Below are 11,583 nucleotides of genomic sequence, written 5' to 3'. Positions count from 1 at the left end.
CAATAACCTATCATGCTGCTTCATCTTTCTCTCTTTTTTTTCTTTCAAGCATAGGCTACTGAGGATAAAATATTTTATCAGTAGAGGCAACATAGCTGTCAATACCTGGAGAACTTAATTATTCTCTGTATTCTTTGAGTCTTGTTGTCCTTAGAAATTTCTTTTTCAGTGACTTAATCTCTCCCATCCTGAAATACCAACATTGACTGAAATCTGAGATCACAGTAGAAGCAGCTATTTTCTTTCCTATGGAACAGTAATAAGGCTTTGATGTAACTTGACTGGAAAAAAAATCAGGATGTTTTTACTAAAAGATTGAAGAAATTGGAATTTTAGGTTCCTTTATTAACTGTTTTCCTTATTTACATGGAACGTGGTTTCTGCACAGTTGTGGGAGAGATGGGTCTTTACAGAGGCCAGTGAATCCATGCTTATCCAGAGCCTGGGTGACCAAGAGTCACAGACAGAGGAGGATCTATCAAATCACAGGATGCTTTTTTTGAATAAAGGGTTTTATTGGCCCCTCTCTCTTCCACCCACACAGCAAAGGAAATGTGTGTGTATGTGTGTACATAGATATGTATGTGCACTGAAAATAATATGCAGCTGAGCCATGACAGTGACCTGCTTCACCAAAAAGTATAGTTAAACACCCAATGAGTTCCAACAGAGAATTTTAAGAGTATTTCCATCTCAAATAGATTACAGGAAGGTAGCTGAATCAATTGTTTGGTTTGAGATCTACAAGTTGAACTTAACAAAAGTGTACCAATATGTTTATTTCACTAGCAGGCCAGCCAAAGTGGTCTGAAACTTTCAACACTTGCCTCTTTTATTATTCATGTGGTTATCTTTATTGCACAATAAGACTGTTTGACAAATAAAGTCCAAAAGCTGGTACAACTGATGCTACAATACTGGTGCACTCTGCTGAATGTATACATACATAACGCTAACATTATGGAATAAATCCACTTTAAATGCTCCAAGGAGACAAGCCCTTTGTCCTATCAGCAGAGGTACAAATATTTAATAATACAGCAGCATTTGGAAAAGTTCCACTGCTTATGTACAATGAGCTGTGTTTGACAGAAAGCGATTCCCAGTATGTTATAATAATTAAATTATTTGCTTTCACTGTTTTGGAAACCAGCAGCACCTTCCCACTGAGGAATGTGGAGCATAGACCACAAAGTATTTGTCTTGTCCTATCTCTAACATTAAATTGGGGCAGGGAAGGAAAAGCTCATCTTTCTCCAACTGTTCATATACTCCTGCAAGACAACAACTGCAAAGCTACAACCATATGTTAAAATGATGTCTTTAAGTCTGTTTGTATTGATTTCTAGAACACATAAGGCAACCAATTTAAAAACATTTTCTCCAAGAAACTTGATCTAATAATAAATCCTATAGGATCACAGAATTAAAGCAAGTGCAGAGAGATACATGCTGGAGGTCCTTCAGAGAAATGTCACGAGTCCCGTGAGTCGTGGTTCATTTACTTTTGGCTTCTTGGTTGTGAGGCCATGTACAGTGCTACTAGACAGTAGATAGTCCCCCCTATTGTTAGAGCCATAGTGGTCCGATAAAGCAGCTTATCTGGAACTCCTCTTTTCAGGTGTACTGGCAGTCCATCTGCTTTCTGTGGGAAGAGTTTAAAAAGAAAACAAACAAAAAAAGATATTAACACCCATACCAAGGCCATGAGGAACAAGCTATCTCATGTAAATTGAGAGACTTCCATGAGGGAAACCTCCTGACAAATAGGCTATCTACAGTCAAGTGTATTACGTGTTTTTCATTTAGCAAGACAAATACAAAGGCAAGTTAATTTTATTAGCCAAAGCTGTTAAGTGCAGGCAGAAAGGATGTATCTTGAAATATTTCTCAAGAGGACCTGAATGGAAAAAGTGTCACTAATAAAAGAACATGAAAAGATATGTATAAAAAATTATTCACCAAGTCAGACTGACACATTCCAAATGCAAGTGGCATGTAAGAGAGAAAAGGGAACATCATATAAAGCACATTCTTGATGTTTTTAAAAAAATGCTTAATTGATTTGTTTTATGAAAAGTCCTAGTACACTTAGAAATGGCATAGCTAACTGGTTTTGAAAACTGTACTGTGCTGCTCTTATGCTGCATTATAAATAGCTTCAGTGATATTCAAATTATACACAAAACAGTAATGATCTACTTCACTCCTCCAGATCTGCTTTAAGGCATACACTTGGATTCCCAGACAGAAAGTGCTTCTAATAGTCAGATAATACAATAAACATTCTTCTGAAGCCAGCGAAAAGACAGACAATATTACCAGACTTTCCACTTTCTGTATTTATCTCCTGTACAAGGCATATATACCTTGTAGTATAGTACAAGTTATACTGTACTTGACACTTTCTTAACTAGACTTTACAAAATTTTGGTATTGTAGAACGACAAAAGTAGTTAGCCACATTAAAATAAGGAAAGGTATGTCCCACTCTCCAGTTTTCTTTAAGTTACTCTCAAAGTTGTTGTTACCTGAAAAAGTTTCTGTAGGTCTGGCACCTTGTTTTTACCCAAGAATGAATCAGTTGCTGGTAAATCTGATGCAAGTTTAGTTGTTGTCCCAAATATCAGAGCGGGGGATTCAGTGGAAACTATTGGTTTGAGTCCCTGCATAAATAAAGATTAAAATATCAAGGTACATAACACTTGCAAATGTACCAATTGTCACATTAGGCAGGCACACTGCCAGTCTTTACAAGGATACATTACAAAGACTATTTATCTGGTACAAATACCAGTGACGATGAGCTAAAGACACATTTTTGGCCCACTCACTTCTCAGCTACAACTCTGGGTTAGGGCTTAGCAAGGAGAATAGAAGCATCCTTCCTGATTTCTTCATGACATAAATTTATAGCAATTTTAAGTTTTTCTGTGCTGGTACTTGGTCCAAATTGCTGCTTGTTTTTTGCACACAGACTATCTAGGGCTCTATTTGAGTAGCAGGATTAGAAGCAGGGAATCCCTGATGCTTGGGTCAAACAGAGTGAGGAGATTTCAATGAACTCTTCCTCCTGAAGGCTGCAAGCAGTAGCCATAAATAACTGGGCCTTAAATAACTTGGATGTATAGTTTGAGGAAAAAAATAAAAGGGGTTAGGACCACTTGTTTCATACAAAAGTAGTAAGTGGTGCTCAAGGACACTCTAGAAGCCCTGACATGGTGGATATTTTATGCAGGTGTAACTACACCCTACAATTCACATGCTGCCACAACTTTCCACACCTCAATGGACTCCCCATGAGCAGCATAACTTAACTCGCTTTCAATTCAAACGATTGTACTCTACATTTGCCGTAATTAGAAACTACATAACGCAGTTCTATGGATAAGATTTAGTGCACAAAGTCACAGCCATCATGAGGTGGCCTCCTTGCCTTTATTGTTATATAGTTAGATTTAACAGTTACGCCTGGACACATGGCAGTGATACTTTACATTATGGCTCCTGAAACAGCTGTGATATTTTTTTTTTTTTTCCTCACTTGCCACAGAAATGAAAAGCTTTGTACAAGTAGGTTAATGCAACAGGTCTTCTTTACAAACAGAAGCAGCAATTGCTCTCTATGGGTCAAGTTAAGGCTGCACTGAAATTCTAGTTTCTGTTCAAAGGACTAGTTGATGCATTTTGTATTTAAGAGAACTGCCTGAACAGTATTTGGAGTTAGAAGCAGACTGGCACTCTTTTTTCTCTTATGCCTGCCATAGACCAGACGTGTTTTTTCCATACGTAAAGTCTCTAAATTCTCTGCTGCAACAGGCATCTTCAACAGAAAGACCAGATTTCTCAACATCCCAAAATAGCCTGTGGAATGATCATCAGGGCTCCATCCTCCAGACATGGGTCCAACTTCCCACTTTTCTAGTGCCTGAATGAATATTAGAATCCCTTTGTGACCTTCTTGGTTATGTTTTGAAAGACAGCAGCCAAAACTGGATTCTCTGATACATTCAGTAACTAGTGCCTTCCTACTGAACAGGCTTGCACAGAAGGTACTGAATTATTTAAGACTAGGCAGTTCTGATCACACCACTAAGAAGGATGCATCTAAGAAACTATTATTATCCCAGGGAAGTTACTGGATATATATTCAAGGCTAAGTACCAACTATGTCAAAAATACTTGAAGCAAGCAATTTTGGACCCATATTTTTGTCTTTAAGAACTTTAACTACTTTATTAGATTTGTCTTTAAAAGGTTGATGATTTGATAGAAAAAACTACAGAACAGATGGTTACACCACATGTGCAGGTGACTTTTTCTCACCTTCTTGATTGTTAGTATTGCAGCAAGGTGCACCTTTCATCTTGCTTTAGGCTTCCACTTCTGAATCTCACTTTTGCCCTCCTGAGGACCTAACTTTTTCAGGAGCAGTCTTTGAGATCACTTCAAAAGTTACTACATCATTGCAATTTCTGCTTGTTGTCATCATGCCTACTTTATTTCATGAGCTATATGTAGTGTATAAAACCTGTAAATACTGAGAACTGGAGTAAGCTGCAAACTACTTCAAACAGTTCCATGATAAAGATACTTCTTTAATCTTTCCTAAACTCACAGACAGAGGGCTTAAAAATGTGCTTAGCACTAATAACAAATGGTAGGGGTTGCTAAAACTCCTGCCTCTACAGGATACCACCTGGATGCAAGACACTACAGATTAATATTAGAATAGTGAAATCAGTCATGCTAACAACTGTAAGTTATCACATACTTTTTCAGGCTTTAGAAATACATTCCTGTCCAGATACTTATAAGATCCCCTCCTGTTGGGAGCAACAGGAGATTCAAACCTGACTCAGGTGACTAACTTCATAATAAAATCAAATGAAACCATTTCAGAAAACTCATATAATAATCAGTGTACTGTTGTAAATGACTTCCAAAGCAACATGGTGCCAGTTAAGAACATTGCATAGCAATTTAAATAAAAATCATTTACATGGTTGATTGGCTTCAGGAAAGAGTACAACAAAACACATGCTGCAGAAGAGAGACAGCTCAGTTTGCCTAACACAGACACTGCATTAATCAGGGTCCCTCACCCCAACATAAAATCCCACTTGAATTCCATCCATGAATGTGAACCTTGTGGTCAGCTCCAACCAAGCTCAGCTAAACTGGCATAACCGCATGGCTGTTCCAGCTGGGTACTTGTCTGTGTTTATTGAGAGAAACTGGCAAGTCCCTTATCTCACACCCAGCTGCTGGTTAAGCTTAGTGTGGCTGAAGAGAAATCCTCAGTATCACACATAAGAATTTCAGTACAGATAATTTTTTATGCAAGTCATTAAGACACCTTAAATAACCTAACTTAATTGTCACTTGTATTTAACATGACTAAAACTGCAGGTTATTTAACAACATCAGAGTCTCACTACATTCAAGATAGTACTGAGGAATGAATGCCTCTAAACATTTCACCTATGCTTCATAAGAAAATGTTTACATTGATAATTTCTCTTCTGATATTAAGGTGTTAATCTTTTATTTCTAATCATGTTAACAAGAATTTGTTCCAATTCTCAGACAAAGTACAGCACATGTACTTGTGCAGAAGAGTCAACATCAGCTGATTTCATCAGCACACTACAGCAATGACTTTGTGAAATGCTGAAGTCGTCAATGAAAGGTCAGGACATGTAGCTAATCCAAAACAGCAAACAAAAGTCTCTATCTACCCCTCTGAAAAGTGTGTTTGTTTTCCTGTCAGAGGTCTGAAGGTTTTAGGACCCAGTCTATCTGTTGGTTGGCCAACATGCTCAGTTAAAACAAACATCCCTTGCTAGCATGAATTCCTGAGCATGAAACAGTTAAGGATTTGGAGCACAATTTAATGGAAATAGCACCACGCTTAATTTTTTTAAATGTTAGGGGAATTGCTCAAACAGATCAGAGAATGAGAACGTGGCAAAAACTGAGGTAAGGACCAAAATGAAAAGGGGAAACAGGAAAGTTAAGGAGAATTATTATTTCAGAACAGGCACTGAAGTAACTAATATGAACTTGCTAAGCTAAATAGCAGGTCATTCACAGTAGAATATACCTCACTATATGAGGTTAAATATACTTGTTACCACTAACCCGAGGATGCTTTTAAGTAGGATTACTTGAGGCTTTGTCTTGGAATGACACACTTAAGTAAAAGTGGTTTTGTGTACACTTTAAGTATGGTCTGCAGCATAAAAGGTTAACCATTACAGTTTCTCAACGAACTCCAAGCAATTCATAACAGCTAAAATCAAGAGATCTGTGATTTGTGGGGGTTTAAAATAGCTACAAGCAAAGTAAGTTGTATCAAGCGAAGTATGACTAAATTTCTACCGGGATGTCCTGGTTTTGGCTGGACAGGATCATGGTCAGCCTTGAACTAGCCAAAAGTTCATATAGTCATCCTCACCTGATGGCATTTGAATCTGGTCCCACTATTTGTACTTTAAACATAAACCAACTCCTTGAATTAATAGTTTTTATTGTATTTGTAATGGCTATGGCAGTCATTATACTAAATATGAGTAGTAATTTTTAACCTCCTCACCTCCACTAGCTGAGAAAGTTCCCATTTATTCAAACAGGCTAAATTGTTCATACTACTTTATGTAACCTTTTTAAATGTAAAATTAAGTCTTCTAAGAATGCTAAGACTGAGATGGAAAGAACAAGACAGGTTTCAAACTAAGAGATTTTTTTTGTTAGTGTAAGCTGTTAGTTATGTTACTGTCAGCAAAAGAATTTCTGAAATACATTTTGATTGATATTTTGCAGACCCACAATAAGCTTAAACCTGTATCAGAACAATACTCCACAGGGAAGCATTAGAATGTAACAGTACAGAACAAAGTGAATTATTATAGTGCATATTTGAGCAAGCAGAATTTGAATCGCAGGATGTCTTCATTTTTCCAGAAACATCAAGATAAATAGAAGCATAAAAAGCAAACCATTTTACATGCGGAGCTGTGGTTTTGTTAAATACAGAAATGAAATCAATAGGAAAAAATTTACTTTGTTTTAGACTTAACATCTACTTATGTAGATGTAGTACTTATATTTTAATCCTATTTACTGCAAACAGTTTTATCAGACTGATGCTTCTGAATGTGTCACCTGGGAATAGAGTCAAACTAGGAAAAAAAAAAAAATCTACCAAAAAACTGGCCTAGCAACATTGTAAAAAGGGATTGAAAGTAACTTTTTAAAATGAAGCTATTCTGTTGCATAGCACGTTTGCACACCACAGTTGAGGACTAAGCCATATGAATGGTGAGCCAAACATGAAAAAACTACATACATCAATATGAAAAAAAAAAACATTTATAAAGTGAGACAATATTCATAAGACTTATGTGAAATGTGCCTGCTTGGATACAATCTCATCTTCTCTACTATATTCTCTCAAAAATTAGGTTTTAACATTTCAGTAATGACACTTAAATGAAATACAATGCCTGATGATGACCTAAAAAGAAATAACTACAGTGTTCTAGAAGAAAACTATTTCTATTCCTTGGACATTGTCTTTCCTGCCTTGCAGAGGACAGAAGTGAGATCCATCTAGACTTTTTTATCTGCAATAATACCTGTATGTAAAGCTAGTTTTGCACAGACTCTTTATGAACCAATTTTGATATATGACACTACAGCATTTTAATCTAGAAGATGTCAAGAATTCAGAATTTATCGTGTCTTTCTGTATCTAGTGCAACGATATTCATACATATCTAATATTCATTAACAGAACAGAATGTGGGATAAGAGAATTCTGTATTCCCCTCTTATCTTGCTTCTGCCTTTTTAATGCCTAAAAATTAAAGATGTACTTAAAATGGGATGATTGTTATAATGTAATGGAGGCTGCTGAACAGAAAGGTAAGCAATATTCCACAACCTGGGCTCCAGAAGCCAAGAGTGTTGTCTTTAGGACAACTTTGCTCCAGGTAGTTATCAGAGCTTTCTGTATTTCTGTGCTGGGGCTTTTCTCTTATGATCCTAAAAAGGATGCATTATTTGCAGAAAAATAGTCACAATGACCTAGAGACTAATATGTAGTGTTCTAAGCTATACTCTTCCAGAAAGGAGTTATTTTACTGCTTGGGCTTGAAGCCCTTTCCCCCCAACACCAAGGGTAGCCCTAGCCTTTGCTTTCCTCTACACAAATGAAGTGTCAATTGATGTTTATTCTCTGAATATATCTTTCTGTAGAAGAGGTAAGAAGTGCCCCAAACACTGCAATAGCGGCAAGTGTTTTCTAGCAGAGGTGCCTGTTGGACGTACTCTAATGAACAGATCTACTTTTAGACTAGAACATATTATTTATTCCACTGTCTTCCCTGTGCCCTGAACCCCTGTCCCCAACAGGTACCCAGGAAGCATTCCAAAGAGTGATGGGGAAAGAGAAGGATAAAAATCTTCTTCAGACAGAAACTGCCATATCAGAAAGTCACTAGTACCTCAATGTTTACTTAAGATCATAGAGTAATTCAGGATGGAAGGACTCTCTAGCGCTCTTTAGTCTAAACAGAGGTGACACCAGGTTGCTGTGGGTTTTTTCTGGTCTGGCCTTGAAAGGCCTTGGAAGTCCTCCAAGGATGGAGACTGCACAAATTCCCCAGGCACTCGCTCCACTGCCTGACTGTTCTCACCGTGAGAATGTCTTTCCTTATACCCAGTTTGAACCTCTCTTGTTGCAGCTTATGCCTGTTATCTTTTGCCCTCCCACCATGCACCATTATGCAGAGCCTGGCTCCATCATCTTGATAACCTCCCTGTAGGTGCAGGCTGGCTGGTCTTAGGTCTGCACCTGCCCCCCCGTCCCTTCTCTTCTCCAGGTAGAACAAGCCCCATTTCCTCATCCTCTCCTCACATGGCAAGTGCTCTGACCCCCCAACCATCTTGGTGACCTCTGCTGAACTTGCTCCAGTTGTTCAAGAACACTCCCATACTGGGGGGCCCACAACTGGATGCAGTACCTAGATGTGATCCAATGAGTGCTGGGCAGAGGGACATCATCACTTTCCTTCATCTGCTGGCTGTGCACATGGTGACACAGCCCAGGATGCTGCTGTCTGCCAGCACCCCGGGGTCTCTACAACAGAGCTGCTCCCACCAGCCTGTCAGTTTCTAGCCTGTATCCCTGCCACCAGCTCTTCCTTCCCACATGCACAACTTTGCCTTTTTTCCTCGTGGACATTCACAGTGTTCCTGTCACCTCATTCCTCCACTCTAGATAAGTCCCTCTGAATGGCAGCTCTACTTCAGATGTTTTGGAGCCACTGCCTTGATGTCTTCTGTAAACAAGAGTGCACTCTATTGTGCTGACTGATAAACTCCTGCAGTAACCTGCAGTATTCCACTTGTTATGAGCATCCCCACAGAGTATGACCATTAGCCACTATGCTAAGCCTGATCATCCAGTTCTCTTAACCCTTCTAATTGTCTATCCATCTAAACTATAACATCTTACCTTCAAAAAAATTCAAAATTAAGAGCTCTGTAGTTGGTCTGGGGCCCTTGAAACAATTTGAGATTTTACAGAAGCTTAATACAACTTTCTTGCTTGCAGATGACTGCATTTTCCAAGTAAAGCTTGCATAGTCAAAGTTATCCAGGAAAGCTTAACTGTAAGGTAGGTTGCTAACAGAATTAAACTAAGAAAGAATGAAATAGGAAGTTACTTGTGTATCACAACAATACACTTTAGTCTACAAAAATGTAGTATATTTCAGTTACCTTTTATTAATGAGTTTATCAGGAAAAAGCCAAAATATATCTTTGATTTCCTTCTGTGTGTACACATGTATCTTTTTTTTTTCTTAGAAACCTCAAGTCATAACAGATACATTTGCTCTCTGAAGTCAGCTCTTTGGAAGGTTGACTTTTTTTTTTTAAAAAAAAATCATTCTTCTAATCCTTAAACCTCCAGGTTGGTTTTTTTTAATTACTAAACTGTAAGAACTTAAGTTTTTCAAAGTTTACTCGGAAACTTGGAAGACGGTATAGCAACCATGCTGCATTTGTCCTGTGACAAAAAATCACATTACAAATCTTTCTAGTATTACCTAGGAATCTATGTTGAGGTACATAAAAGCAAACAAGTTCTGTGATTGCTTTTCACCACTGTGCAACTCTTTAATGTCTTGAAATGGCTGATTGTAATGTAATGGCCTGATGTAATCAGGATTCATTCTCCCCTCCATTGCCACAGAATTAACCATGTATTGTAACTATAAAGCATGGAAAGTATATGCCTACTGAATGCAACCTTTAATCTGGAGTAAACACATCAGCAACATACAGAGAAAAGGCTGGTTTTCATTTTGTTTTAAACAAACTTCTATAAATCTGTGTCCTCCCTAATAAGGGTTTTAATACTTTCAGTAATTAGGTTTTTTTTCAGCACAGACAAGAAGGGGGACCAGCTGCAGTGCTGTTTGGATTTGCCAGCTGCGATTTTAAAACACCACCAGCCACCGTTCTAGCTCAGGCACAGTCCTACATGATGAAAATGTGTTAATTTCTTGCTATAACACCCAATACATCCCACAATTGAATCAAGAGGTGCACCGCAGAACGAAGCGTCTGTCTTGTCCAAGGCCACAGGGGAGGTTCTCTCGGAGCACCGCGGGGCGCACGGCGGGGGGGCGCCCAAGATCCCTCCCCGGCGAAATAAACGCCACCAGGTCCCGAGGCCGGTGCCGGCAGGCGAGGCAAGCACCAGAGCAGCCGCCAAGCGCCCTCCGCCCGGGAGCACGCACTCGCCCGGTCCGCCAACTCCAACCCCCCCGCCACCCCACTGCCGCCGCCACCCAGGGCTCGGCCAGAGCCCTGCCGCCTCCACCGGCCGGGGCTCCCCCGGCGGCCAGAGCCGCTCGCCCCGCAGCGGGCGGCGGGCCCGGCTCCTCCAGCGGCTCTGGGGAAGCGAGTGGCGCCGCACGAGGACGGCGAAGGTCACCGCCGCGAGGGCGCCCAGGACGGCAGCGGCAGCCCCGTTACCTGGGGGTTGTAGGCGGCGGCCGCCGCTGCCCCGACCAGCCTCTGCGTGAAGCCGTTGAACTTGTAATACATGGCGGGGGCCACCGGCACGCGCGCTCCCAACGGCCGACCGACTGCGACGCCCGAGGCGGAAGGACCCCAGCCGGCTTTTTGCGACGCTTTAACGTGCGAGGGCCCGCCGGCCCGCGGAACCCGTCAGAAACGCCTGAGAGCGTTGTGCCCGGGAAGCCGTCAAAGGAGCGGGATTAAAAAAAAAAAAAAGCGAAATCCAAGACACGTTACTAAAGCTGTGGGAGCGCCTCTCTCCCTGGAATGCCTGCAGCTCTTAAAGTGAGGCTGGGGGCAATTTTCAGTCAGGCAACAGCCCGGGCCCCTAGCAGGCCGAGCTGTAGTGCGCGTGCGCAGCACTGCCCGCCGAAGGGCACCGGTAGCTGGATGCCGGCTGGCGGCAGGTGGTGTGGCGGGGCGGGGCTTCTGTCAGCCAATCAGCGCAGGCGGGCGGGAGGTCCCGCCCCCACCGGGAGTCGGGCT

General features: G+C 40.7%; 1 protein-coding gene across 2 annotated transcripts; it reads right to left on the bottom strand.

The window, feature by feature from the left end:
- Nucleotides 1–315: 315 nt before the first annotated feature.
- COX7A2L (cytochrome c oxidase subunit 7A2 like) lies at nt 316–11,341 on the bottom strand. Of its 2 annotated transcripts, XM_074863598.1 has the most exons (3): nt 11,053–11,339; nt 2,532–2,666; nt 316–1,645 (listed from the first exon to the last, which is right to left on the bottom strand). In XM_074863598.1, exons 1-3 carry the CDS (start codon nt 11,122–11,124, stop codon nt 1,502–1,504), a joined length of 351 nt encoding a protein of 116 aa, XP_074719699.1. In that variant the 5' UTR covers nt 11,125–11,339; the 3' UTR covers nt 316–1,501. The 2 variants fall into 2 exon arrangements, with proteins under 2 accessions (XP_074719699.1, XP_074719700.1); XM_074863599.1 differs by lacking the exon at nt 2,532–2,666 and having other exon boundaries at nt 11,053–11,341.
- Between the last annotated feature and the right edge of the window lie 242 nt (nt 11,342–11,583).

Source organism: Strix uralensis, chromosome 3 (genome assembly GCF_047716275.1).
Source record: "Strix uralensis isolate ZFMK-TIS-50842 chromosome 3, bStrUra1, whole genome shotgun sequence".
In the NCBI taxonomy this organism is placed as follows: Eukaryota; Metazoa; Chordata; class Aves; order Strigiformes; family Strigidae; genus Strix; species Strix uralensis.
Note: the sequence above shows the minus strand (reverse complement) of the source record. Positions and strands in the feature narration are given on the sequence as shown.

Coding starts and splice junctions, on each gene's coding strand:
- COX7A2L (XM_074863598.1), bottom strand. CDS start 11,124: ATGTATTACAAGTTCAACGGCTTCACGCAGAGGCTGGTCGGGGCAGCG. Junction 2,667..11,052: donor CCGCCGCCTACAACCCCCAG/GTAACGGGGCTG, acceptor TTATTTATGCAG/GGACTCAAACCAATAGTTTC. Junction 1,646..2,531: donor ACCTACAGAAACTTTTTCAG/GTAACAACAACT, acceptor CTCTTCCCACAG/AAAGCAGATGGACTGCCAGT.